This window comes from Manis pentadactyla, chromosome 10 (genome assembly GCF_030020395.1).
Source record: "Manis pentadactyla isolate mManPen7 chromosome 10, mManPen7.hap1, whole genome shotgun sequence".
Taxonomy (NCBI): domain Eukaryota; kingdom Metazoa; phylum Chordata; class Mammalia; order Pholidota; family Manidae; genus Manis; species Manis pentadactyla.
In genome coordinates, this window is record NC_080028.1 from 84,292,032 (window position 1) to 84,320,019 (window position 27,988).

At 51.5% G+C, this 27,988-nt stretch overlaps 2 protein-coding genes across 3 annotated transcripts; both read left to right on the forward strand.

Annotated features, from left to right (window-relative positions):
• Positions 1–287: 287 nt before the first annotated feature.
• On the forward strand, positions 288–4,987 carry ORAI3 (ORAI calcium release-activated calcium modulator 3). The gene is made up of 2 exons (XM_036927260.2): positions 288–682; positions 3,512–4,987. The coding sequence occupies exons 1-2, from the start codon at positions 455–457 to the stop codon at positions 4,166–4,168; spliced, it is 885 nt and encodes a 294-aa protein (XP_036783155.2). The 5' UTR covers positions 288–454; the 3' UTR covers positions 4,169–4,987.
• A 1,545-nt stretch (positions 4,988–6,532) lies between these two features.
• On the forward strand, positions 6,533–27,710 carry SETD1A (SET domain containing 1A, histone lysine methyltransferase). Of its 2 annotated transcripts, none has more exons than XM_036927245.2 (19): positions 6,533–7,199; positions 7,777–7,941; positions 8,166–8,261; positions 10,037–10,307; positions 11,441–11,562; positions 11,781–12,019; positions 12,303–13,146; positions 13,283–14,059; positions 14,591–14,767; positions 14,904–14,991; positions 15,685–15,842; positions 16,000–16,087; positions 17,918–18,196; positions 23,665–24,654; positions 25,049–25,221; positions 25,312–25,422; positions 25,599–25,718; positions 26,652–26,789; positions 26,891–27,710. In XM_036927245.2, exons 2-19 carry the CDS (start codon positions 7,792–7,794, stop codon positions 27,062–27,064), a joined length of 4,995 nt encoding a protein of 1,664 aa, XP_036783140.2. In that variant the 5' UTR covers positions 6,533–7,199; positions 7,777–7,791; the 3' UTR covers positions 27,065–27,710. The 2 variants fall into 2 exon arrangements, with proteins under 2 accessions (XP_036783140.2, XP_036783136.2); XM_036927241.2 differs by having other exon boundaries at positions 17,864–18,196; positions 26,891–27,708.
• The last annotated feature ends 278 nt before the right edge of the window (positions 27,711–27,988 follow it).

Here is a 27,988-nt window from a genome sequence, read left to right on the forward strand (position 1 = left end):
AACTGCGGATGCAGGGCTCCCCGCGGTCCCTACTGATGGATGGGCTCACCTTCCCGGAGGTCACTTTGGGTACGGGTTTGGAAGGGTGGGCATTTTGGGGTGTGCTGGAGTGGTCCAGGACAAGGGAACTCCCAGTTACAGGCCGGTGCTTGGGAGGATATTGCAAGTGTACTGTGGGCGCGGGTTCTCTCAGATACATGCCCACGGCCCCCTGGCTCCACCCCATCCTGTGGCCGCCTGGCTCCGCCTCTGCCCCAGTTCCTGTTTCGGCCCCTTCTGTCCCGCTTCGCCCGCTAGCGATTCCTGCAGACTGATCGCCCGCTGCCCGCATCCCCTCTGGCTGCTCCCGGGCATGGTGGGGCTTTACCCTGGTCTGGGCCCGCCCACCTGTGGCCCCCGCGGCGACTCGGCCCCGCCGTGACCGGTCTGCCCGCCTTGTGCTGCGACCCCCAGGATGAAGGGCGGCGAGGGGGATGCGGGCGAACAGGCCCCACTGAACCCGGAGGTCGAGAGCCCAGCGGGCTCGGCCGCCTACCGAGAGTTCGTGCACAGCGGCTACTTGGACCTCATGGGGGCCAGTCAGCATTCGCTGCGAGCGCTCAGCTGGCGCCGTCTCTACCTCAGCCGGGCCAAGCTCAAAGCCTCCAGCCGCACGTCTGCCCTGCTCTCGGGCTTCGCCATGGTGAGGGGAGGGAAGAGGTATATAGGGTGGCGGTGAGGCACATGGGGGGCACGGGGTTGTGGGGTAGGCGAAGTAAACGGGTACCCAAAGGGAGACAAGGCAGGAAAGGAAAAGACCGGTTTTTAAGAGGTAAAGGAACAAACAAGGTCCCAAAGGACTACACAAGCGCAAGCGCGCGTTTGTGTAAAACAGGTCTCTAGCATAAACTGGGCCGCAGGGAGGATAAGCCCCAGATGTGTCACAGGGTAAGACCAATCACCTGGGGGGATACATACGCAAAGATGGGGCAAAGAGGTACAAAATCATAGTCCAGGTGGAAGTGATTACTAGGTTCTCACGAGGAAAAGGCAAATCGTAGTTGGGTGGGAGCTGTATAAACCTTCCTGGTGGGATCAGAGAGAATAAATTGGAGAGAGTAGGCCCTTCCTAAGGAGAGAGGCCAGTTCCCAGCAGACACAAAGGGTGCTAAGTGTAGCCCAGGAAAGCTTTGAAGCAAAGAGGATGCTTGTGAGGAAGTTGATGGGGAAAGAAGCTGAGGAAGCTGATAAAGGATTTCTGAGCTGATAAGCTGCAGGTGTGGGAGGAGGCGATCAGCTAACAGTCCCAGGAGAGGCCTCATAGGAAGTGGGAATGAGGGAGGTCCTTGGGTTAGGTGTAGTCAGCAGACAGAAGTTCTGGCTCCTCCCTGCTTGTGGACAGCTGGGTGACCCCCTGCCCCCAACAGGCCTCCACCCCCTCTCAGGCCAGTGAGAAATTGTGAGATCGTGAAGGGTGTGCCCTTTGAATAGCCGGCCAAGTACCTGCCCCAGGATGAGCTGGTTCTTGTCATCAAACCCTAGGTCCAAGTATGTCATAGCACGACATACATCAGAGATGGCTCAGACCGCTTGTACATTGGACAGACAAGGAAACCAAGGCCCAGAATGGGGCAGTGGCTCTGCCAAGATCAAAGATACATAATGAACTAGCACCCAGGGTTTCTGGACTGTTAGTCCAGGGTTTCCCCACTATTGAGAAAGGAAGGAGAAAGTGAGCTGGAGGGGAAGGTCCTCATAGAACGTGAGGGTGGGTATGGAGATGGGGATAGAAGGGTCACAGCACTAGGGTAATTTGGATTATTCCCTGCCCATTTCTATGCCACATCCTCTCTAGTTGAGAGGAAATAGTCTATCCCTAGAGGTTATCCTAGGTTTGTGGGTTTCTGTGTATGGGCGCAGGATCCACAGGTCAGCCCACCCATGTAGGATTTGGCTCCACTTTACCGGTACAGACTACAGAGGAGATGGAGCAGCTCCATGGACCTAGCTGAGGGAAATCCTCCACTCCCATCCACTCATGGTCCAGCCCATTCCCAAGGGGACAGTCTGGCCTGCTGCTGGACTTGCAGGTTGTTGGGGTGACAGCTTAATTGGCAGTAACTTCTGTGCAGGATAAAGAGGCCAGATGAGTTGGTTCTGGGGGCAGGACTGGCCCTAGTCCTGCCATGGGAGAGCAAGGCTCAGTCAGACTCCGGGAGAAACCTGGACTAGACCTGGCCCAGATCCCTGTCTTTGGGAAAGACCTGCTAATACCTACCATGGCCCAATTTCCCAAAATACTTAGTCTTGTTTTCCTATAACCACTCTTCAGGCTCTGTACCCTCCTCATTCTGCCAGCCCCAGAGTAATCTAATGATCCCTGCAAGAGCCAGGGAGGGGGAAAGATCCAGATTCCGGAATCCAGGTAGCCTGGATTAGAATAACATAGTACCAGTTGTATGAAACTCGCTAAGTACAGGTACTGTGTTTAGAGCTTTTATGTGCATCATCTTTTTATTATCCTATGAAAGGGGTACCACTACTATGACTACTTCACAGATGAGAAAACTGAGGCTCAGCGATGTTAAGATATGTACCTGGGATCCCACAGAAATTAATTGGCAGGATTTGAACTTAGTGTGGCTCTAGAATCCACATTCATACAAGACTAGAATAGGATCAACAACTCAAATGTTTGCATGGGCCAGCCAGGTAATATGGATGCCAAATTACCTGAGGGATGGGAGGGGAAACTGGCTAACAAGAGACCCTATGAGCTGTCCAAAGGGAGCAGCCAGGACTCACCTCCAGTGGCTCTTGGTTGCTGTGCAGGAATGTGGGTATGATGTAACCACATTATATTTAAGAGGATCTAGAAATAGGGATATTTATATGAAATATTTTTAATTTAGAAGGCGACTTAATTCTTTAAAAAACAATGTATGAGTCAAGCAAAACATGTCTGCATGCTGGCTGGGGTTCGGGATGTGCCGCTTTGCAAACTCTGGCCTTGGACTTTAGTGTACAGTTACCTAGTGCTTACTGTGTACCTTGTGCTATTCTTACCACTTGACGTATATTATTTAATTTCCACAACAGGTAAGTGATATTATCACTCCCCATTTTCTAGGTGGGGAGATAGAGGCATAAAGAAAACTAAGACACTTGCTCAAGAATATACAACTTACAGGGCTAAGAATGAACCCAGGCAGCCCAGCTCCAGAATCTGCTTTTCAACACCTGTTATAACAAGGGAAGATTGTCAGAAATATATTGTCCAGCTCCTTCAATAGCCAGGTGGGAAACCAAGGCCAGAACAGGACAGAGCCTTGCTAAGGCTGCCCATTCATTCACTCAACAAAGACTGGGTGCCTTCTTTTTGCCAGGCAATGTTCTACATTCTAGAGAAACATGGTGTAGAATGGTCTACATTCTAAGAAAACATATTCAGTAATGAATACCAACAAGCAAAAATCCCCTCTACTGTTAATGAAGTTATGGGCACTCAGTCCATCTTCTCTTGTCCCCACAGGTGGCCATGGTAGAGGTACAGCTAGAGAGCAACCATGAATACCCACCAGGCCTGCTGGTGGCCTTCAGTGCCTGCACCACCGTGCTAGTGGCTGTGCACCTCTTTGCACTTATGGTCTCCACATGTCTGCTGCCCCATATTGAAGCCGTTAGCAACATCCACAACCTCAACTCCGTTCACCAGTCTCCACATCAGCGACTCCACCGTTGTGTGGAGCTGGCCTGGGGCTTCTCTACTGCCTTGGGCACCTTCCTCTTCCTTGCTGAAGTTGTCCTGGTTGGCTGGGTCAAGTTTGTGCCCATTGGGGCCCAATTAGGCACACCAGCCCCCATGGTACCTGCCTCCCAGGTGCCTGGGATTCTGCCACCTGTGGCCACCTCCCTTAATCCAGGTTCCAAGCCATCTTCTGTAGCCCCATCACAGGCTCAGTCATCTGAGGCTTGCCCACCTGGACAAGCATGTGGCAGTGGTGGTGGGGCCTACGGACCAGGCTGGCAAGCAGCCATGGCCTCCACGGCAATCATGGTACCTGTGGGGCTTGTGTTTGTGGCCTTTGCCCTGCATTTCTACCGCTCCTTGGTGGCACACAAGACAGACCGTCACAGGCAGGAGCTAGAGGAGCTGAGTCGCCTGCAGGGGGAGCTGCAGGCTGTGTGAGGCTGGCGGGCACTGCCTCCCTGGGGTCTGCATGAGGCCCCAGTTCTACAAACCCCAATCTCTGCCCCTGCTTGGAGCCACTTCCAGTAGCCACTCTCAGGTAGAGACCAGATACCTGCGTTCAGGGTCCTTTGGGCTGGGCCTTGGGGCAGCTCCCACATTGCCAGGGATTCGCCCTGTCTCTCCCATGGGTTTTTTAAGTTCTACTCTATACTGAGAAAGGAGGAACAAAGGAGGAAGTGGAAATCCTCAGTCCAAGGCTCATGCAGTAGGCAGAGGGGAGGCAGGGAGACCCTGGTCAGACCTTTGGTGCTGACCCTTAGCCATTTGCCCCTACATAAAATGTAGAGGTCAGAAGGTCACATGCCTACCCAGCTGCCCCAGAAGGCAGCTAACCCTTTGCTTTATTTTTGTAGAGTCTATTTTATGGTTGGCATTTGGGGGAAAGCTTTTCCCCATCTCCAGATTTTGATGGGTTCCACTCTCTTCAGTTTCTGTAGAGAGGCATTTGGGTGTTTCTACACCAAGCAAAGGACCAGCCTTTTCAAAGAGGAGCCTTCCCCATATTTTGGAGGTTCAGATGCCTGCTCCACTGCCCTAGACCCATACTTATGCTTCTATATCTGGTTCTCACTCTGGGCCAGGGCTGGGGGTCTTTGGAAACTGAGGACCTGTGTACCCAGCCTGACTCCCTGGTAAGAGTTGGGGTAAGGAGGTTTTAAGGGAGAAGGTCTAGTCCCTAGCCCTTAGCATACAGAGATATTCTGACACCAAATGTTTGATGCACCTTGTTTTGTATAATAAAATGTGTTTCACAGATGTCCCTGTGGCTGTGAATGGGGTGAAAGGGAGGTTTCTTTGGGCTCAGGTGACTTGTTCCTAAAAGCCAGGTAGGAGCAGGTATACCTGGAGTAAGGGAGAGTGGGTTCCAGGTATGAGCCCTTTCTCTTGCTGCCAGGCCCCAGTAGCTTCTGAACATGCAGACTGAGTTATTCCTAGGTTAAAGGACTTCGCACTGTTGTTCCTGAGCCCAGGGTCTCTATCTCCTCCATTAAGGATTTCAAGTAAGTTTTTTTAGTCTAAGTTACTTTCTTGGTGACTATTACATACTAGGGGCTTTTCATAGGTTATCTCATTTAAGTCTCACAACCACCTGGAGACATATCGTCTCCATGTCAGATAAGGAAACTGAGACCCAAGGCCTAGGATCTTGCTCAAAGCCACACAGCTAGTCAGTGAAAACTTGGGCCTCTTTTACCATCACATGGTGCATCTCTGCCAATACCTTCAACTGAAACAAGAGAAAGGAATACCGTCTCATCAAAAGGGTCCCAATTCTCTCTTCTATTATGGTGTGAGACCTTGGACAAGTCCCCCTTTTCCTATTACTTAAAATTGTGAATTTGCATGAACCAGGCCTCAGAGGCCTTTCTCGTGCGGTTCTGATGCCTGCAATAGCTGGGCGTGATAGGAATTAACATCCACATTCAGAGTAAGAATCTGAAGCTTGGAGATGGGAGGTCGATGACTTGACCAAGGGACTAATAGAGATGTTTGGGACCTCGGGCATCCTCAGCTCAGGCAGAGGGGCCTCCTGGGAGTACCGTTACCCAAGGGACCAGTATGCCTGCGTCCAAACCTTTGAAAAGGGTGCCAGCGACCTTAGCGCCTGGACTGGTGCTGCCCTCGAGCGGCGAGATCGGGTAAGCATTGGGGCGGGAAGCGGAGGGCCCAGGCTGAAACCGGCGGGCACTTGGACCATGATACCTGGGGACTCGACCAGCCCACACTTAATTCCTGTAGGACCTGGTTTATTTTTTTAGAGGACCTATTCTCGGACCTTTAAGCCCCATCACTCCTATCACAGAACTTTGAGACAGTCTGGGATTTAATTACTAATGACGGACCAAGTAGGGCAAAATGCGGCAAACTGCACATCTCGGTTTTCTCGTCTGCCAAATGGGCATCTCAGATACCGACCCAAGGAGGATAAGAAGAGGAAAAACGTTCCCTGCATTATGTACGACGGCGGGCAGACAGCCTGAGTCACGGCTGTTGGTAGTATTTTTCCGTCTTCTGTACGCTCCTGCCAGCGGGCACCGGTTTCGGCGGGTCCTACAGGAAGAGCACCCGCACAGCTGGGCTCGGGGCGCGTTGGCCCCGCCTACAGAAGGACCCGCCGACTTGCTAGGCTAGCTAGTCCTCAGAATTACTTGGGCTCCTCTATACTGGGCCGAAAATTCTCATCGCACTTCGAGAGGTTTGGACTGTAGCCATTTCCCCGGGTCGGAATTCGGCAGTCCTCTGAGTTGGGCTAGTGAAAGATCCAGGAAAAAGTGACCGACTCTGTTAACAGGGCTTGGTTAATCAGGCATTACTTTCTTGACTTCATCGAGCCGGGTGAAAGGAGGCGACAGCTGAGACCGGGACTTCTCTCGATTCTGCAGCCTTTTAGACCTTTGGCCGCTTAAGAAAGGGGCAGGGAAGAGGAGCAAAGGAGCGCGCATCCTGTCCACCGATTCGCCCCGCCCGCCTGACGAATCTGCGCCTGTTCGACGCGCCACTCAAATCTCCCCAGCTCTGGCTGGTCTCCTCCCCTCCTCCCCGCCTCCTTTTCCTGAGGGACTGGTCGCTGCTTTCGTCGTCGCCGATTCGTCAAGGACCCCAGGCCTGAGCAACTGGATATTCATGGTGAAGCCCACTCTCCAGGGAATGCGGCCAATCTCCAAGCTCCCTGAGCTGCAACTCTTGAGCCTTACAAAGCGTCGGCCGAGGCGAAGCTGCTATCCTCGGCCCCGTGGGTCTCCCGGCGGTGCCCGTAGCGAAAGTGCGAATATATACGCAGCGCTCGCTGGGCCTCGCGCAGGTGGCGGTGGTGTTTGGTGCGGGCGCCGGGGAGGTGGTGGTGGGGGGCGCCGCCACCGCCACCACTGCGGGGCCGGGTTTCGCGCTGCCGCCGCCGTTGCCGCCGCCTCGCGCAGCTGAGGTGCCGCGCGGGGTGGGGGGAGGGGGAGCCGCTCGCCGCTCGCGGGTGAGTGAGGCTGCGCCGCGCGTGCGCAGGGATGGAGGGGCAGAATGCGCCGGGGCGGGAGGGGAGGGCAGCGGCGCGCGTTCCCCCAACCTCCCCCCGCCCGATTCGGGGCCGAAGCCGGGTCTCGGTCTCGGTCTCGCGGTGTTTCCAACGCCCCAAAGAGGTGCCACCTCTTGGCCAGAGGATCGGGGCGCGGGGACCGGAGCGGGTGTGTGGGAGCGGGAGCCGGGCTTGGCCCGGGCCGATGGCCGGTGAGGAGGCGGGAGGGGGCGGGGCCTACCAGGGGGCGGGGGAGGGGTCTTGCGCTGAGGCCAAGTGGGGCGCGCGCTAGGGAGAGCGGGAAGGTAAGGGGGCACGAGATGGGCCTGGAGGCCTGAGGGGAGAGTTGAGAGGTGGAGGGAGAATGGGGTGTTGTGGTGAAACAGGGTACTTGGGGGAAAATCTGGGGAACCACGGGTCTCGGTGAGCTGGAAAGTGGGGTGTTGCGAGAACCTGGAGTCTGGGCTAGTCAACGATGGGCAACAAGGGAGTCAGGCCCAAGTCCTGAACCCCCTTGTGTTTTTGTTTTTGCTAACAGTGTAAATGAGCAAAGATGGATCAGGAAGGTGGGGGAGATGGGCAGAAGGCCCCGAGCTTCCAGTGGCGGAACTACAAGCTCATCGTGGATCCTGCCTTGGACCCTGCCTTGCGCAGACCTTCTCAAAAGGTGTACCGCTATGATGGAATTCACTTCAGTGTCAACGTGAGTGGCCCAGGCCTTTTCTTGCCCTCTAGGAAACTCCAGGCCCCATTTTCTTCTGTTACTTCTGTTCAGCACCTAGAACTCCCATACCCATAACCTGCCTGTTTAAAAGTGGGCAAGCAGAGCCCAGATCTTTTTGCATATGAGTCTCCAGTTGGGCTTCCTAGAGCTCAACAACGTGGTTTCACCTTGAACTATCTTTCTTTTCATGCTTTCCTTCCTAGGACTCAAAGTATATACCAGTTGAAGACCTCCAAGATCCCCGTTGCCATGTCAGGTCCAAAAATAGAGATTTTTCCCTCCCAGTCCCTAAGTTTAAGGTATGTGTCTGCAGATCTCTTGGTGTGGTGGCCCTTGGAGGGTGTGGAGGATCCATCATGGCAGCCTAGTCTTAGCATGACCTAATACAAGGGGTTTGCCAGTGAAAGGACCACAACTAGATCTAACAATCTCTGAGGCTGAGACTGAGTTGTTCTGGACAGGAGGTATATTTATTTTCTAGAAAGGCATAGGTGAGGTGTTCCAAGTAGGAGTGTTGACATATTGAAGGATGAAGTGAAGACAGATTTAGCTGCTATACCTATCACTGTATACTTCTAGACAGTGCGTGGAGTGACGGTACCCTGGTATAATGCTCAGTTTCTCAATTAAGGGGAGTAGCAAGGCCAGGGACTCTATCACTGGAGTCCTGTTTCTCATCTCTCATTTGGCCATTTGGAACTCCATCTTGTTTCCTCAGAGGAGCCCATTTGCTGTGTAGGCTGGATATTCATCAGGCTTTGGACTCTGCCTAAAAGACTAGGTGGTTCCTAGTTTCCTTCACAGGTTTTTTTCTTCTTTTTAAAGTAAATATCTTGCAGGGTTTCCCCAACCCCTTTTATTCTCATCTTGGTACACATTCTTTGGACAATCTCTTTGACAGTCATGACTTTGTTACTGAAATGTTGATGACTTCCAAATCTGTTTCCAGCTGAGATCAGTCTCTTGAACTCTAAATTTCTCTGCCTGGTATAAGCGTAGCTCTGTCTGGATGCCCCACAGACATTGCAAACTCAAAAGATCTAAAAGAAATTATCTTTACCTCCTTATCCTGCTCTCACTTCCATTTTCCCTTTACTGATTAATGGAAGCACCATCTACTCTTCAGCATAAACTAGAATTCTATCTGGGAGTCATGAGTCTCCTCTTTTATCCATCATATAATCTGTCACCAAGTTGTACTGCTGCTTTTTCCTAAACATGTTTCCTTTTTATCTTAATTTTTCTATTTCTATTGCCATTTCTTTAATGCACTCTTATATTCATTTTACCCGGTTTCCTTGCCTCCATTCTCTTCTCCATTTCATGCTCTACTCTGCTGTCATTTGTCTTTTTGATTTTACTGTTCTCTTATTTTACTTTTGTTGCCAAGTTGTGTTTTTGTGCACTGGCCCATATGATTATTGATCTGGCCAAGCCTCATCTCCTGCCTTGTTACTGCATACCTGTGTTCCATCCTACAGTATGCTTTACAGTTTCTGGAAAATGCCAACTTATTTTATAGTTCCATACCCACCAAGTACTGTCATTTTAGTTATCGCCTGTTTATCTGAAAAGCCCAATATGAATGACATCATCTTTATAGATTCTCCCCTGCCTCTACCCTGGGGTGATTACCTTCTCTTGGCTCCCAAACACCTCGTGTACACCTCTGCTGACATTTGTGTCATGTGATTGTGTATGTCTGTCTCGTCTATTTCTCTGAACACAAATCTCCTTTTTTCATCTTTGTGTTCTTAGCGCCTGGTCAATGATAATCACATAATAAAAGCTGAGCTAGTGAATTATTTCCCTACAACTTGTTCCTCCCATTTGTTTATTCCTAAATTTACACATTTCTTTTTCTGGTTCTTGCCATTGTCCTGTTGTTAAGAAGAATTCAGGGAAGAGAGAGTCAGACTGATGTATCCCTTGGTGGGTCCCCTTCCCCATTCCTTTGCCTTATAATTTCCCAGTCCTATCTCAACCTCATGGATTTCACTGAAGTCTCCCAAAGGGCAAAGGAACAGTGGTTAGTATTGAGACCCCAGACCTAAGACTCCTGTCCTCTCCACAGCTGGATGAGTTCTATATCGGACAGATCCCACTGAAGGAAGTGACTTTCGCAAGACTGAATGACAACGTGCGAGAGACCTTCCTGAAGGAGATGTGCCGAAAGTATGGTGAGGTGGAAGAGGTAGAGATCCTTCTTCATCCCCGTACTCGCAAGCACCTGGGCCTGGCCCGCGTGCTCTTCACTAGCACTCGGGGAGCCAAGGAAACAGTCAAAAACCTCCACCTTACCTCCGTCATGGGCAACATCATCCATGCCCAGCTTGACATCAAAGGTGAGGGCTTTCTTGCTTGCTACCCAGGGTTGGGCCCCAGCAGAGGTTGTCCATGCAAATGTCTGCTGAGGCAGGCAAGTTCATCAGGTTCATGATTATTCATCTGAAACTTTTGGGGCCAGACGTGTTTCTGAAATTGGAGTTCTGTAGTGGGATGGTATCTGTGTGGTTTGTTTGTGTATAATCTCTTGCAGGTTAGCACAGCACCCTGTGGTCTAGCTCATGACTATTTGTACGAGAACATACAGAGGGTCATGCTAGGTAAGGGTCATGCTAGGTAAGATGAATGAGAGGTATAGTAAATAGTCTCAGCTCATGTCAGGTTTTGACACCAAATTCTCCAAAATACCAGGTTTTGAAGTTTGGATTGAGAATGAGAGACCTGTTAGTAGGTGAGTGCAGCAGTCTGGACTTGTGTGTTGAGCAATAGGGAGGCATGGGGATTGTGGCATACTGTGGAATACAGTGCCGTCTGAAGGATGCAGCTCTTAGTTGGCATTAGCCAGTTGGCATTAGCCAGTTTGCAAATGGGAATGAGGATTAATATTGCCAGATAATCTGGGGTTTCTTTTTTTTTTATTAAACCCAGAATCTAGGCTGTGGTGTGAAATCTCATGGTTTTGAAATGTTGCATCCCCTGCCCCAAATTTTTCTAAGTGATTGTGTAGGGCAAATAAAACAACTGTGGGTTGGATTTAGCCCTCAGGGTGCCATTTGGCAACCTTTAATTTGTAGGATAAAGAGTGTGTTGGGATCTAGCATCAGATGACCTGGGTTTGAATTCCAGTTCTGCCACTAACAGCTTTGTGACTTTGTGCAGGTCAGCTTTAAGTCTATAAAATAGGGGCACTGATGCTTCCCTCTCCTGATCTTCCAATGCAGTAATGCACATAGTAGAAGTGTTTTTATAAACTATGAAGTGTCTTGTTTTAAGTTAGTTATAGTAGTTATTAGGTAGAGATGGGGTAGAAGATCACAAAGATGGGGATAAGGTAGAAATAACTGAAATCCCTGAACCCAGGACTCTAGGATATCATAGGAAACTTGAGGCCTATAAAAGAAGTGGGAATACCAAATCAGGAAGGAGTTCTTTCCTCCATCTGACTCTCTTGGTCCCATTTTCCTCCCACCAGGACAACAACGAATGAAGTACTATGAATTGATAGTCAATGGCTCCTACACCCCTCAGACAGTGCCCACGGGGGGCAAAGCCTTGAGTGAGAAGTTCCAGGGCTCTGGTGCAGCCACTGAGATGGTGAGAAACTTACAGTTGCTATAGCCCTAGCCATGTGGGCACGGTGTTTGGATGCTAGGAGCAGTCTTTGGGAGGTTCTGGACATTGTTGTTAAGTATAGGAAGAGCCAAGAAAAGATGCCTAGATGCATTCAAAAGACAGGGATATAGGATTCTTGGTTTGGGCAAGGGTGAGTTGTCAAATTGTACTTGATCTCATTTCCTTTTTCTTTGCTTCAGTCTCTCCAGACTGAATCCCGCCGCCGCTCCTCCTCCGACACAGCTGCCTACCCAGCAGGCACTGCTGTGGTGGGCACTCCTGGCAATGGCACCCCCTGCTCCCAGGAAACAAGCTTCTCCAGCAGCCGACAAGACACCCCATCTTCCTTTGGCCAGTTCACTCCTCAGTCCTCTCAAGGAACCCCCTATACGTCTCGGAGCAGCACCCCTTACTCTCAGGACTCTGCCTACTCCAGCAGGTGCAGAGTGAACACCCTCTGGGACCCCGATTCTGGGACCTTCCACTGGGAAGAAGAAACACAGAGTCCCTAAGAGGGAGTTAGGAGTAATTTGTCTTGTTTCTCTGTGGATTCAACCAACAAATCCCTGTCTTCTGGGAACTTATTCTCTTGCTAGGAACCCAACAGCATTTAGGTCTTGCTGTTGGGGGCAGTGTAGAGAGGATTTGGGTGCTGAGAGCCCAGACACTGGGGTTTGGTCACACACAGCTGAATCCCACTAACTCCCACACTTTTTCTCCAGCACCTCTTCAACCTCCTTCAAGCCCCGGCGGTCAGAAAACAGCTACCAAGATTCCTTTTCCCGCCGCCACTTCTCTGCACCCTCAGCCCCCACAACCACCTCTGCAGTCATCTCTGCCAGCACTGCAGCCACCGCCTCATCCTCTTCCTCTTCCTCCTCATTGTCTTCGTCCTCCTCGTCGTCCTCTTCTTCATCCTCTCATTTTCGTGGTACTGACTCAAACTACCCTGCGTATTACGAAAGTTGGAATCGCTACCAACGCCATGCTTCCTACCCACCCCGTCGGGCAACTCGGGAGGAACCCCCTGGGGTTCCTTTTGCTGAAAATACAGCTGAGCGTTTCCCACCTTCCTACACCTCCTACTTGCCCCCTGAGCCCAGCCGGCCCACTGACCAGGACTATCGGCCTCCTGCCTCAGAGGCTCCACCCACCGAGCCTCCAGAACCTGGTGGAGGTGGGGATGTGGCAGCGGCCAGTCCTGAGAGAGATGAATCTCGGACCTCCCCACGCCCAGCCTCACCCGCCCGTTCCGGCTCCCCAGCCCCAGAGGCCACCAATGAGAGTGTGCCCTTCGCTCAACACAGCAGCCTGGATTCCCGCATCGAGATGTTGCTGAAGGAACAGCGCTCTAAGTTTTCTTTCCTGGCCTCCGACACAGAGGAAGAGGAAGAAAACAGTACCCCAGGCCCTGGGACTAGGGACACAGGGAGTGAGGTGCCTTCTGGATCAGGTCATGGGCCTTGCACACCCCCTCCAGCCCCAGCTAATTTTGAGGATGTGGCACCTACAGGTGGGGAACCAGGGGCTACAAGGGAGTCTCCCAAGGCCAACGGACAGAACCAGGTGAGGTTGGGGTCAGCCAGCAGAGGTGCCTGGGATCTGGGAGGCAGGGTTGGGCCCAGGGGCAGAGGGAAGGGATTGAGGAAAAGTCCAGGGAACAGGCAGAAGCTTTCTGTGACCCTCCTCTGCATCCCTGCAGGCTTCTCCATGCTCTTCTGGAGAGGACATGGAGATCTCCGACGATGACAGGGGTGGCTCACCCCCTCCGGCCCCAACACCCCCCCAACAGCCTCCCCCTCCACCTCCCCCACCCCCTCCCTACCTAGCTTCCCTTCCCCTTGGTTATCCTCCCCACCAGCCTGCCTACCTCCTCCCACCCCGACCTGATGGGCCACCACCCCCTGAGTACCCCCCACCTCCTCCACCCCCACCTCACATCTATGACTTTGTGAACTCCCTGGAGCTCATGGATCGACTAGGGGCTCAGTGGGGAGGGATGCCCATGTCCTTCCAGATGCAGACCCAGATGTTAACTCGGCTCCACCAGCTGCGGCAGGGCAAGGGATTGACTGCCGCCTCGCCTGGTCCTCCTGGTGGGGCCTTTGGGGAGGCCTTCCTTCCATTCCCACCCCCACAAGAGGCAGCCTATGGCTTACCCTATGCTCTGTACACGCAAGGGCAAGAAGGCCGAGGGGCATACTCCCGAGAGGCCTACCACCTGCCTTTGCCCATGGCAGCTGAGCCCCTGCCCTCCTCTTCAGTCTCCGGAGAAGAGGCCCGGCTGCCTCCCAGGGAGGAAGCAGAGCTGGCAGAGGGCAAGGCGCTACCAACAGCAGGCACTGTGGGCCGTGTGCTGGCCACCCTAGTCCAAGAGATGAAGAGCATCATGCAACGAGACCTCAACCGCAAGATGGTGGAGAATGTGGCCTTTGGAGCCTTTGACCAGTGGTGGGAGAGCAAGGAAGAGAAGGCCAAGGTGAGGCCCAGTGCCTGGGACTGGGGAAACCTGGGGCTTCATTGGAGTAATAAGCCCGTGGCTTCTCTAGGCTACATACAGCTCAAAAGAGAGTAGACATGGTCAAGGCAAGTGGAGAGAGAGACTGAGGGCACTCAGTGGGACAAACTAGTTGGGCAGGGGAATTGGGGCACAAAGAAGAGTAGAAAAGCAGGAGCCCAAGAGTCAGAAGAGCTTTGTTCTGGCCCCACTTGGTAAATTGTGGTGGACAAGGCCCTTCATCTCTCTGGGCCTCAATCTTTAGGGTCTCCATTTGTAGAGTGAGAATAATAGTGGCTGTTTCATAAGGCTCATGGACTAAATGAGCAAACTTCTGAGAAAAATTGCTTGTACCAGGGCTGGTGCTGGGGGAGTAAGAGGTGGCTTAGATGTGTGCCAAATGGTGAAGTGAATAGATGCATTTCTGTATTCCCGGGGCCTGGGAGTAGTTCTCAGGCAGGAGGCAGGAGGGAGCACCTGGGTTCTGGGGCTCAGTCCCCCTACTGCCTGCAGCCATTCCAGAATGCAGCCAAACAGCAAGCCAAGGAGGAGGATAAAGAGAAGACAAAGCTCAAAGAGCCAGGCCTGCTATCCCTCGTTGACTGGGCCAAGAGCGGGGGTACCACAGGCATCGAGGCCTTTGCCTTTGGGTCAGGGCTGCGAGGGGCCCTGCGGCTGCCTTCTTTCAAGGTACTCTGAACTGTGACTTTGCCTAGTAAGGTGGGGAGATGGGGAGGGGCCTCCTCTTCCTTGGGGTAGGGTTCACTGGGAACCCACTAGGGGTGGTTTGAGTTCATAATGGACTCTGTCTCTTCTCATCCCACAGGTAAAGCGAAAAGAGCCTTCGGAGATCTCAGAGGCCAGTGAGGAAAAGAGGCCCCGACCTTCCACTCCAGCTGAGGAAGATGAAGATGGTAAGTAGAAGGTCAGGTGGAAGAAGAAAGGGAAAAGGTTGCTCGGCTTCCGATAGGAAGGCAAGATGCAGGAATGAAGAGCAAAGGCATGTTGAAGGCAAAGAGGCAAGTGTAGTTTTTGGTACAGAGTTAAAATCAGTTCTGTGAGGTGTGAGGAGCTTCAGACAAGGTTTTCCCTATATTTTAGTGGTTCTTACTCTGATAGGCTGATTGAAATTTCCACTATTTCAGTTTTCCCCTGCAAAATAGAAATAATAACTTCAGCTTCTGGAATCCCAAAATTTCATGGTTTAAACAGGTCATTTACCCAAGTTTGCCATCTAATGCTTAAGCTTTCCTATGAACTTCCTGCCAGTTTATCTAAGTCTGAGCTATAGCTGACAGTTTACATGGCTGGGAAACTTCTTTTTGAATCTAGTTGGCCTCCCTGGAGACCCATTGGCCTTAGTACTATTTTCTTGGGCCAGGCATAACCCCACCCAGAAAAGGATGAAAGATAAAGTGGGTGCAGTATATTTAAGTTATATATATATATGAGATATAATGTTACGTAACTCTGAAAAATGAGGTCTGTCTTGTGGGATTGTCAGGAAGGTCAGTCATGGTGTATGCAAAGCTCCTTTCACAGGGCAGGGGAACAGTAACTGTTATTGCCGATGGTAATTTTCCCTTCCTGCCTTCACCTGGGCCTAGACCCTGAGCGAGAGAAGGAAGTTGGAGAGCCAGGACGTCCAGGGACCAAGCCCCCAAAGCGAGAAGAAGAGCGAAGCAAGACCCAGGGCAAACATCGCAAATCCTTTGCTCTGGACAGTGAAGGGGAGGAAGCATCTCAGGAGTCCTCCTCAGAGAAGGTGAGGGGCCATGACATCTAGATCCTGCCAAAGGCCTACTTTCTGAGTCCTTGTCCCCATAGCCATCTTCTCTCCAGGCTGGAGCCCAGGAAGCCCTGCCTCCTGGAGAATCAGTTGTCCTCTTCCTGTTAGTCCTTCATTTGTCCTTCTCCTTAAGGATGAGGAGGACAATGAGGAAGATGAGGAAGATGAAGAGCATGAGGAAGCCATGGACGCCGTAAAGAAGGAGACAGAAGCTTCAGATGGTAAGCATAGACAGAATACAGTAGAATTCTGGCTTGAGGAAGAAAGGATTCGGCCACCTGTCTAGCCCCTTCCCGAGCCCACATAACCCTTCCTGCTGGGTTTATTGGCCACCTTTTCCCTCCCCCAAAGCAACTGTCTTTTATCCCCAGCCTTTGGAACCCTCTGCCCATTTGTAAACGATAACCCCCATACCCACAGTGCTTCCTCCTACTTAATCTCTGCTACTGAAACACGGCTCTCCTCTGAAGACAGCCCAGCAGAGCCTGTTTATTTTCCCAAGCCCTTGAGATAAGAGACTGCTTTCTTCTTCTGTCCCTTGATGCTACCAGACTGCCTTTCCACCCAGCCACTGAGCCATGCCTCCTTTTTACCCTCCCAAGAGCTACCGTTGCCAGACATAATTCTGTTATTCAGTTGAACACCTGTTTGTTTTATGTTTTTGAGGCTTGGGAACATAGTTTCATCTTTCTTTTCACTCATTTGTTCAGAAATAAATATTGAGCCCCATGCTTTGTGCCAGGTACTGTTCTAGATATTGGAGACTCAACAGTGACCAAGACAGATGTGGTTCCTGCTTTTGTGGAGTTTGTACTCAGTTGGAGGGGAGGAGGAGACTTGATAAATAGTGAATGAACAATAGCACTTATGATAGAGGTGTACTGAAGAAGATAAAATAGTTTAATGGGGTAGAGAATGACAGGAGGGAAACTGGGGAAGGACTGTCTGAGGGAGAAAGAGCACCTCTGAGGGGTGCTATTTCAGCAGAGGCCACATGGTGAGAATGATGATCTGAGAGCGCCTCTTTTGGGAAAGCAGAGGGCAAGGTCTCCTGCTACAAATGAGGTGTGCAGACCCTGACACATCCATTTGGTTACTAGTTCCTGTCAGCTTCACTGCCTCAGGGCTTCTTGAATTTGCCACCTCCTTGGTTCCTGCCATCCTGTCTTTCTCACCTGGAGTCTGCAGTGCTTCTGACTGATCTCCCTGTCTCTGTTTCATCCTCCCTCTCCATTCCAGTCCATTTTCCAACCTGATGATAGAATTCTCTTTCCTAAAATGTACACTTGACCCTGTTACTTCTCTCCATAAAGTCTTCTTGGCTCCCTGTTTTCCACAAGGTGACTCCTCAGCCTGACACTTTAGGTCATTTATGATCTAGCTTCTGCTTATTCAGCTCTGTCTTGCCATTCTTCAGACCCCTCCCAAGCCACCACCTCCTAGTCTAGTTTATGCAATTGTGTTCCCCAGAGACTGCAGAGTTCTTAATTTCTTAGAGCCCTTCCAATCAGCATCCCCCAGTGGCGTACAGCATGTAACATTTTCTAAACTAATCTTATTCTGGAATACTTTTTGAGAATCCATTGTCCAGGCAGTATCTATTAAGACCCACTTTGGGAAAAGCTTCCACAGTTAGAGCAGACTGCTTGCCAGTCTCCAAAGGCACCTTTTTTTCCCTTTGACATCCCTGCTTAGCCCTCTTAGCACTTGTGGGGTCTTCTTGGTGGACTTCTGCTTGTCCTTCCTGACTCAGTGTCTTCACAGGGATGCCTTCCCTTGACTTGACCCTCCAGGCAGACTCCAGGGCTTCCCTTTGCCATATGCCTCTAGCCCTTCATACTGAGGTTTATCATGCTGTGAATAAATGTGGGGTTATTCAGCGTTTTGAGGGTAGGACTTCTAGCACCTGGCACAGAGCCTAACATATCCATAGTAGTGAGTCAGTGAATAACCCTGTGAGGACCCACCTTGCCTGATTGCCCCTTCTGGATTTCCAGGCGAGGATGAGGAAAGCGATTCGTCCTCCAAATGTTCTCTGTATGCTGACTCAGATGGTGAAAATGATAGCACATCGGACTCCGAGAGCAGCAGCTCATCCAGCTCCTCATCTACATCTTCTTCCTCCTCCTCCTCCTCCTCCTCCTCATCTGAGTCCTCCTCTGAAGAAGAGGAAGAGGAGCAACCAGCAACCATTCTGTCAGCATCACCACCCCCCAGAGACGTTCCTGCCCCACTGCCGGCACCTGCGGAGGAGCCTGAGCCAGAGAGGGTTGTAGGCTCCCCAGTCACACCTCTCCCTGTACAGGAGGAGTCTCCAGCAAGACCTGTAGGTAGGTAGTACAGAGTTGTTGGTTTGATCTGTGTGTGTGTATCTGTCTGCATGAGAACAGTGATGTCAGTGTTTGTTAATTACATACAAATGTGTGACTTTGTTGGAAAACATACAAAGTTAGACAAAAGTCACATCTCCTTTCACTCCTTACTTGGAGACATTTGTGGCCCAACACACTCAAACTATGCTCCCATAAATAGTTCACAGAGCCAGATCAGGATGTTTGAGCAAAGTAAAACAGAATGGCCTTTTCCTGAGTAAGTTAAGGAGAAAATCCTCAGTTTAACAAATTTCTCCTATTTTTCTTAAACCATTCCTTAACATGTAGGTGTATACTTGCAGGTGATTAAATGGACAAATAGGTGGAAACAACTATTAGCAACATCAATTAAGATCTTAATTCTGTCTTTTCTTTGTGGATTTATACATATAATGGTTATCTCATAGCACATAACACATAATTTATCCTGTTGAGTGAACTGCTCATTCTGCAATAGATGTTTTTTAATCAATTACTTAGAGGAGGTACAAGGGATATGATGGTATGCACAGTAGGCAGTGTTCTCACCCCCATGCAGCTTATGGCCCATAGGGAGAGGCAGTGTAGTTGAATAATACATACATAAGAAAACCTGTGACTATAAACTGTGATAAGCACCAGGAAAGAAAATTACAGGGAACTCTGAGAACCTGAGCACATCTGTGGGAATGTTTCCCTGCTGAAGCATTGTTGGGCTGAAACCAAGGCAAAGCTAGCAGGCAGGACTGGTTAGCATGTGCAAAGGCCCTAAGGCAGAGGAGACAGCAGTTGGGAGACATTCAAGACAGCAAACCTTTTGGAGTGTTGAGAGCGAGGGGGAGCTGGGTTGGCTGAAACTGGAGAAGGGAGCAAGGGCTGGGCCATGCAACATGACTAGGTCATGTTAGGAATTTGGTCTTTATCTCGAGGGGGGGGGAATGCCATCAGAGGAATGATGAGATCTTATTTGTGTTTTGAAAAGATGCAGTACAGAAAAAATTTGGAGAGGGCCCAGAGCTTATGTAGGCAGATTAAGAGGCTATTGCAGTTAATAAGCAAGCAGTGTTGGTAGCTTGGTGCTAACTTGGAGTATTCTTACAATGGAATTAGGAACTCAGTTTTCAAAATATTCAAAGATGCATATGGCCTTCCATACATCTATCTCTCTTGAATACTATTGGCAATCTGTGGTCTAAGATAGGAGTGACCACATGAAGACCTCCTAGTATTTGTTGCACTCTGTTCTGGTTCATACTCCACGACAGGAGGAGACAAGGCTCTCGTTAATCCTAAAATGCCTCTCGTGAGTCTTGCCAGTAGCAGAAGAGCCGGTGGGAGTAACAGATCAGAGGACATCAATCGTAGTACTCTTTCATTCTCAGCTGAGTAGGAAAAAAGACTAATGTGGACAGATTTGTGTTTCAGAAAGATCATTTCGGCAGGAGGGGGAGGGATTTGGAAGAGGTAGGGGAGGAGGTAGGGTGATGCAGGAGAAAGTTTGAAGGGATATGGTAAGCAAAGAACATGAACTACAGCAAGGGTGGTTACAGTGAGATGTAGGGAGTGGAGGTGGGGATGGAGATTTGGAAGAACTGCTTGGTTGAACTACTTACCAGGAAAGGAAACTCAAGTAGGAGAACCAGAATTAGAAAGAAAGCTGATACATAGAATTGGTGTTGAGTTTGACGTGCTTCTGAGACCTCCAGGTAGGAACATTGAGCAGGCAGTTGGATCAATAGATCCGAAGGCTGGAAAGAACAATAGGCTGGAAATGAGGTGTAGGTGCTTGGGAATAGCACAGATATCAGTGTGAGTGCACTCATCTATCCTGGGGGGCTGTGAGAGACAGGTGGGCAAAGGGGAGCCAGGAGGCTGAAGAGGAGTGATGGGAGAGATGACCAGGAAACCAGGGAGCTGAGGATTTCTGAAGGATAGGGTGTTCTGTATCAGGAGGCCACCAGTGAGGTGGTAAGATAGGAAAAGTGTCTGTTGAATTTGCAGTTAGGTTACTCGGAACCTTATCAAGGTCATTAGAGTGGATCCGTAGAGTAGAAGCCAAGTTTGGGGTGTTAAGGAATGAATGCAGGTGACAGAGATAACTGGTGTTCTGTAAGGATAAGCTATTGTTGTGAAAGAAAAGAGCAAGTTGAAGGGTCATGATTAATAATATTAGTTAACATTTTTTGAGTACTTTCTGTGTGCCAGGCTCCAGGCCTAGCACATAGCAAATTCATTTTCTCATTCAATCCTTTTACCATCCTTATTACTCCCATTTTACAGGTGAGGAATTCGAGGCTTAGTGAGATGCTCAAAGTTACCCAGATGGGATTGGAGAGACAGCAAGAAAAGAATGCAGGGTTGATTCAGGGTTAGCTTCTCAAAGTAGGTGAGATGTGAGCACTATCACACATGGAAGGAAAGAGGGAGTGGGTAGGTGGACCAGGAGAGAAAGCAGTACTCAGTGGAGTGGCATACCTGGGGAGGTGGAGGGCTGCTTCCTGGATCTGATGCACATCTGTCTGTAAATGGGGAGGCAGTGGGGTGGGGGCTCCTCTTTGAAAGTCTCCTTCATGCTGCAATAGGGAGGAGAAGGACATTTGCTGTGCACTGGGGGATGGGTGTAGTAGGAGCCTTGGAATGTAGGGAGCATGGGAAGGGAGGATGAATGCAGACCAGGCCTGCCTGCAGCTCGGCCTATCTGCTGTGGCTGGGAACTGGAAGTGAAGGAGGAGAGGAGACAGGCTGTTAGGTGGGTTCAGGGTAGGGGGTCTACAGGTGGAGGTGACAAAGGATATAGAAAGTAGTGGGCAAGAAGACAGGGTGAGAGCTTCTGTGGCTTGGGCATGGTCAAAAGAGCAGTTAATTGGGGAAGAGGGTGGTGGGCTGGAGGTAGACAGAGGATGGGAAGTTGAAAAGGGGCAGTAAGGTAGACTGAAAGGATCTGGGGAATTGTGGTCAGACAGCAGGGCATCAGAATGTAAGGGTTCAGGGCGGAGCTCTGGTAGTGGCTGACAGGGTCAGGGGTGGGACTGGTGGAGGGGAGTTGAGGACAAGTGAAGGAGGTCACTAGGGACGTGGGAACTGAGTAAAGAAGCAGTGTCAGAGTTCCCTGGGTAGAGGTGGCAGAGATGGGAAAGGAAGATTCAGGCAGGTCCCTTGGTTTAGAGAATGATAGGGTACTCTGAGTTACTAAGGACACAACTGAACAGAGGGCTGTGTGGCCCAATAGCAGGAGCCTGGGAGAGGACTTGTCTGGTGGAAGCCAAAGACAGAGACCTGGATGCCTGCAGTAGTTGCTTTTCATCTATCTTCTGGTCTGGTGCATTCTTCCCTCCTACACATGGGCTTAACTCTGCTTCTCCATTCCAGCAGAGGAGGTCCCCCTCTAAAGACAGACCCACTCCTATCTTAGATCTTTATTCTCAGGGAAGCTTCTGGTTGGGCTGGCTTGGGTCAGGTGGTCATCAGTTAATGATGGTCAGGGGCAGAGAGTGGAGCAGGTAACACAATAGAGCTTCTGGACTTTGGGGAGGTACCCCAAAAGTGGTCTCCCTAAATGAAAGGCATGTCCAGATTTCCTTCACAAAAGGGAGCAAAAAGGAAATCTGTGTGAAGAAACTGAGCTGGAAGGGGAATTTGTTCTCCTCAAGAGCCAGCCTTCCAGAGGGCTCGGTGAGCTAAGTTGGGAGGATGTATCAGAGAGAGAGGCAGTCCCAAAACAGTAGAGGGGAGAAAAGATGAGAAGACTCAGAGAAATGAGAGGGCCTGGAATGGGAACCCAGGGCCTCACTTGCTGTTGTGTGACTTAACTGCTGGACAAGACCCCAGATGGCATCCAGAGCCTCAGGAGACAACAGGCTGGGAGTCTTGCTCAGGATGCCAGATTGGGGAATATCTCTTAAGGCAGTGGACACGTGTTGGTCCCTGCTTGCTTGGGTGAGGCCTGGTACTCACTGCCTTTTAGTTGTGTGAGTGGTAGTGCCAGACATGAGTCCTCATGCAGGGCTGCCAGAGCAGCGTGAAGCATAAACACAACCAAGGCTGCCTGGAGTGCAGATTCCTTCTGTCATTTGCCAGCTGTGTGGCCTTGGGCAGGTTATTAACTTCTGTGCCTCAGTTTCCTTATCTGTAAGCTGGGGTTCATAACGGTTTTTACCTCCTAGGGTTTTGAGAATGAAATAAGTAGTTAATATATTACGTGGAAGGCTTGGATTTGTGCTGGGCACAAAAGATGAGCTGTCAGTCTGCTGCAGCCAACCTGAGGACTGGCAGTAAAGACCCACCAGCCTTCAGGTTCTCAGAGGAAGATATTATCAGTATCTGAGGAAGTCAAGGAAGCCTTCACAGAGGAGATGGCATTGAGCTGGGTCTAAACGATTTTTGTGAGTTTTCCAGATGGGCGAGGGGAGAGGCATTCCAAATGAAAGGATCCATGTTAATAAAGGGCCAGGGGTCTGAAAGGCCATGCCTGTCAGGGTGGTTGACACCTAGGATAAGAGGGTCTGGTCTGCAGGACAGGGTCTACCCCCAGGAAAGGGCCATGTATGTCTTGAGTGGTTTTGAAACCCCCAAACTCAGCAGCAGACTTGTGGGTCCCAACAGAGGGAGGATGTGCTCCCTGTCCTGGCGTAGGGGGTTAGTTGGGGAGATAGTGCACTGCCTATTTAAAGCCCCTCCCCAGACCCACCTTGAGATCTAAGCTTCACTCACAGCTTCTTTAAGGGAGACATCCTCACCCTTCCCCACTCAGGCAAATCCCCAATGCTTTTTGGCAGTTGGTGGGGAGGAAGGCACATTTTATGTGATATTTTAATACAAAGATTCAGCTTTTTACATCATATCTTTCTCACCTCACTAAACGAGCATATTGTAGTAGAAATGATGGATACTTTGATTCATATCTGTTAATTGTATCTTCATTATAAAACAGCTGGCAAAAATAGTCTTGGTCTCTGTGCATACTTGTTGATGTAGTATGTCACCCCCAGTCTTGGTAAAAAGGCTAGAGTACAACTGTTTGATCCCTAGAGCCCTCACCTTCACCCCCACTCTTCAGAGTTTGGGCTGTACATTTCTTTCATGTAATTGTCTTCATTGAACTATAAGCTCTCTGAGGGCTTTGGAAGTGTCTGCTCCTCGTGTTTTCCCCATACCTGACACATAGTTGGTGCTCAGTAAATGTTTGTTGAATATATGAGTGAGCAGGTGTAAAATCCTATCTTGTTGAGGGAGCCCATAGTGCTGAGAGGTATGAGAGGCAGGCAGTGTGTTCCCTGAGTGAGCAGGAGTGTCTATTAGAAGCTGAAGAGAGAGTGGGTGCAGCCTGTTAAAAGGCAGATGGGGTGTGGACTCCCTCGCAGCTGGCCAAGCTCCTGTGCAAAGCAACTCTCAGCCTGATGATGGTGGGCTAAGAAACTGACCCTTTCCCTATGTGCTTCTTTCCCCAGGTTCCACACAGCCTCCTGCCAGTGTGCCCCAGACTCCCCCAGAGCCACCGGCAGGGCCCCCAGTTTCCACCCCCCGCGCCAATGAGCATCCCTCCTCTCCTATCCCCCTCCTGCCCCCACCCAAGAAACGCCGGAAAACTGTCTCCTTCTCTGCTGTGGAGGAGGCGCCAGCCTCAGACCCTCCCCCAACTGCCCTGCCACAGGTCAGGTCCCTTGGTCCTGTTTCCCGCAAAGTCCCCCGGGGTGTGGAGCGGACCATTCGCAACCTGCCCCTGGACCACGCGTCTCTGGTCAAGAGCTGGCCCGAGGAGGTGTCTCGAGGAGGTCGGAGCCGGGTTGGAGGCCGAGGCCGCACCACTGAGGAAGAAGAGGCTGAGCCAGGGACAGAAGTGGACCTGGCAGTGCTGGCTGACCTGGCATTGACCCCCGCCCGGCGAGGGCTGGCCACCCTGCCTGTAGGCCACGAATCAGAGGCCACAGAGACATCGGACAAGGCCGACCGTCCAGGTCCCCTGCTCAGCCACGTCCTCCTGGAGCACAACTACGCCCTGGCCATCAAGCTGCCACCCGCAGCACCAGCCCCAAGGCTGCTGGAGCCAGTTCCCGCTCCTGCGGCGCTGTTCAGCTCCCCAGCGGACGAAGTCCTGGAGGCCCCCGAGGTGGTGGTGGCTGAGGCAGAGGAGCCCAGGCCTCCGCGGCCGCGGCAGGAGACAGGGGCGGAGTCGTCAGACAGCGGCACCAGTGGCGATAGTGCAGGCGCCCGAAGACGCAGCCTCCGCTCCCATGCCCGGCACCACCGGCCAGCCCTGCCCCCGCCACCCACCTTTGAGCCGCGCAGCGAGTTTGAGCAGATGACCATTCTGTACGACATTTGGAACTCGGGCCTGGACTTAGAGGATATGAGCTACCTGCGTCTCACGTACGAGCAGCTTCTGCAGCAGATGAGCGGGGCTGACTGGCTCAATGACACCCACTGGGTCCATCACACCAATATCCTGAGCCCTGGCGACCGGCCTTTCCAGGGTAGGCCTGGCCCAGAGGACCTCTCCAGGATCGCACAGCCAGGGTGTCCACAGAGCACTCCTGGTCTGTGTTTATCTCCTTTCCTGTCCCGTCCCCTTTGCCATGTTCAGCCTGGGTATTTCTCCTGTGGCTACTTTTCTCTTCCTCTTGCCTTTTTCTGCCTCCCAATGTTTTTCTGGGAAAAAAAGGTGGGGTCTGAGTCTTATTTCTCTCCATCTTTCTGTCTTCCTGACACTGAGTATGCACAGGACCTCCAGATAAGGTCAGCTGCCCTTTCCTTGAGGCTGGGGATTCAGAGGGTAGCGGGGGCCTCAGATATCTGACCAGTGAAGAACCCATTCTCTTCCTTAACACCCTGCACTCACCAACCTGAGCACTCCAAAACGCAAGCGGCGGCCCCAAGACGGCCCCCGGGAGCACCAGACAGGCTCAGCCCGCAGCGAAGGCTATTACCCCATCAGCAAGAAGGAAAAGGACAGGTACCTGGATGTGTGCCCTGTCTCTGCTCGGCAGCTAGAAGGAGTAGACACGCAGGTGAGGCTGCGCCCTAGTGTTTCACTCACTGGCCTCCTCTTTCCATTGTTTCTCCTATCACTTACCTCCTTCCTGTCCTGCTTCTCACAGGGAACTAACCGTGTGCTTTCGGAGCGCCGGTCTGAGCAGCGGCGGCTACTGAGTGCTATCGGCACCTCAGCCATCATGGACAGTGATCTGCTAAAGCTAAACCAGCTCAAGGTGAGGAGCAAGCACTTGGGGAGGAGAGCAGCTCAGTTTGAAGGCAGCATCATGGAGTTCCCTAGGGGATAGGTAGGAGTGGGGGTGAGTGGCCAGATCATGTTTGGAGGTCTGCAGGAAAGGCATGGAGCTAGGTTGAGGGAGGTGTTCAGCAGCATGGCCTGCCTTCTCTCTAGTTCCGGAAGAAGAAGCTCCGATTTGGCCGAAGCCGGATCCACGAGTGGGGTCTGTTTGCCATGGAACCCATTGCAGCTGACGAGATGGTCATCGAATATGTGGGTCAGAACATCCGCCAGGTGAGGCCCCCTACTCAACCCCCTATATGATGGCAGCATGGGATGCCCACAAAGCCATCCACCCTCTGTATAAAGCCCTATATACCATCCTGGCTCTAAGACTTACCCAGTGAAACCTGACTCTTTTCCTTCCTTCAGTAACTAGTAATGTCTACTACTAGGGTACTAAACAAGTAACTACAATAAAGAATGGCCTTTGGTAGCCGGGAAAGGGGTAGTCTAGGGAGGCAGGGACAATGGGAGCACAGTGTTGTTTAAGCCAGGGACTAAAGGACATCTAAAAGATGCAGCCCAGCACTTCCACTGAGGTGGACTTGGCTGGAGATGGGAGGTGGGAGGAGTCCCCCCACTTAGCTGGCATCGAACCCCTGGAGAGACAGATCACCCAAGGAGAGAGCACAGAGGACTTGTCATCCTGTTTTCTGGGAAATAACACTGACTCTTCACACAAGAACCTGGATCCTAACATGGACAACCAGCAGCAGCCAGTGGGTATTTGTTTTGTAGGGCCTTAGAAGACCCTCTTTCTAAAGGGATGAGTAGGATTCAGTCCTTAAAATGACCGTTGTCATCTTAGGAACTGCCCCAGCCCCACAGCAGTCTGGGGGCTCCACTGTGAGCCAGGCAGGCACTGCTGGAGAAGCCAGTGGCTGCTGTTGCCGCCTAGTGACCAGTGCAGACTTCCCTGGGGTCTTTAGGTGTAGTTCGAATGGCAGCCAAGGATGTGTAGGATGGGGAGCCAGCCATAAGAGGGAGGGTTCCTGGAAGCAAAGCCAATCGTCAGCACCTTGGGCTAGTGGAAGCCAAAGAGGGCTACAAGCCTAGGTAGCTGGGAAGCTGTCCAGACCCTCATCATAGAGGCTGGTGGGGTCAGGACTGGTGTGACAGGAAGCTGAGGGGCAGCTCGCTCACCACCGCATCACATCCTACCAGATGGTGGCAGACATGCGGGAGAAGCGCTATGTGCAGGAGGGCATTGGCAGCAGCTACCTGTTTCGGGTGGACCATGACACCATTATTGACGCTACCAAGTGCGGCAACCTGGCAAGGTTCATCAACCACTGCTGCACGGTGCGTTGTGCCACAGTGGGCCATGCTGGGGAAGGGGATTGGGCAGGGTGGGTGTGGTTATGGCAGGTGGGTGGCTGTGGCTCACACTGCCCTCCCCACAGCCCAACTGCTACGCCAAGGTGATCACCATCGAATCCCAGAAGAAGATTGTGATTTACTCCAAGCAGCCCATTGGTGTGGATGAGGAGATCACCTATGACTACAAGTTTCCACTGGAGGACAACAAGATCCCGTGTCTGTGTGGCACTGAGAGCTGCCGCGGCTCCCTCAACTGAGGTGGGCAGGACTGGTGCCCACACCCCTATTTATTCCCCTTGGTGCCCTGAGCTCCCAGCCCTTCAGCCTTAGTGGGCTCTTCAAGGCCCACATGCCCCATCTCCAAATATGGGGTTGAGGGCCCCCTGAGCCCGGCAAGGGAGCCTCAGTCTCTTGAGGCAACTTCTGCCTCCCCTGTCCTCTCTGCCCACCCAACTCCTAATTTTTTTTCTTTGCGGAGAAGAAGCTGTAAATGTTTTGTAGCTGCCAGCAGCTGTTTCCTGTGGAAACCTGGGGTGCCAGCCTGTACAGATCCTGTTCTTAGGGGGCTGCACAGCCTCCTTGCTTTGTGTTAATGGGGACTTCCCCTTTGTGCCCTGTGTGCACCCCTCCCCGGTTTAGGGGTCTCTAGGGGCAGTGGCCATGTTCTCCCCCTTGGGGGGCCTGTGCCCCCAAGTCCTGGGGCCTCCATGCCTGGAACCCTGCCTCACCTTCTGTTCCTGCCAGACCCTGTGGGTCCCCCTTGCACCCTAGTGTCTGGGAGCTCTGGCACAGCCAGGCCAGGACGGTTGGGGGCCGGCATTTCCTGTTGGGCTGGATTGTACATATGTCAATAGTGCAAACCCAACGCCACATTTTTATAATTGTGATTAAACTTTATTGTACAAAAGTGCTTGGTCAGTATCTTTGGGGAAGAGTAGGGTGGGATGGGATTGAGGACAGAGGGTAGGAGAAGTAAAAAGAGGGGGAGATGGGTGTTCTTAAGTTTGGGGTGAATAAAAGGGTTTTCAGGCAAGAGCCCAAACCTGCAGACTCAGCCACGTAATAGGCTGAAACAGTCATCCAGAAATCCCCCACCAAGGCCAGCCAGAGCTGGGCCAAGGTCAGGCCTCTCTTCCCTTCCCAGAATCAGAGGGGCTGCTGGGCTAATGGCCTCCTGGGAA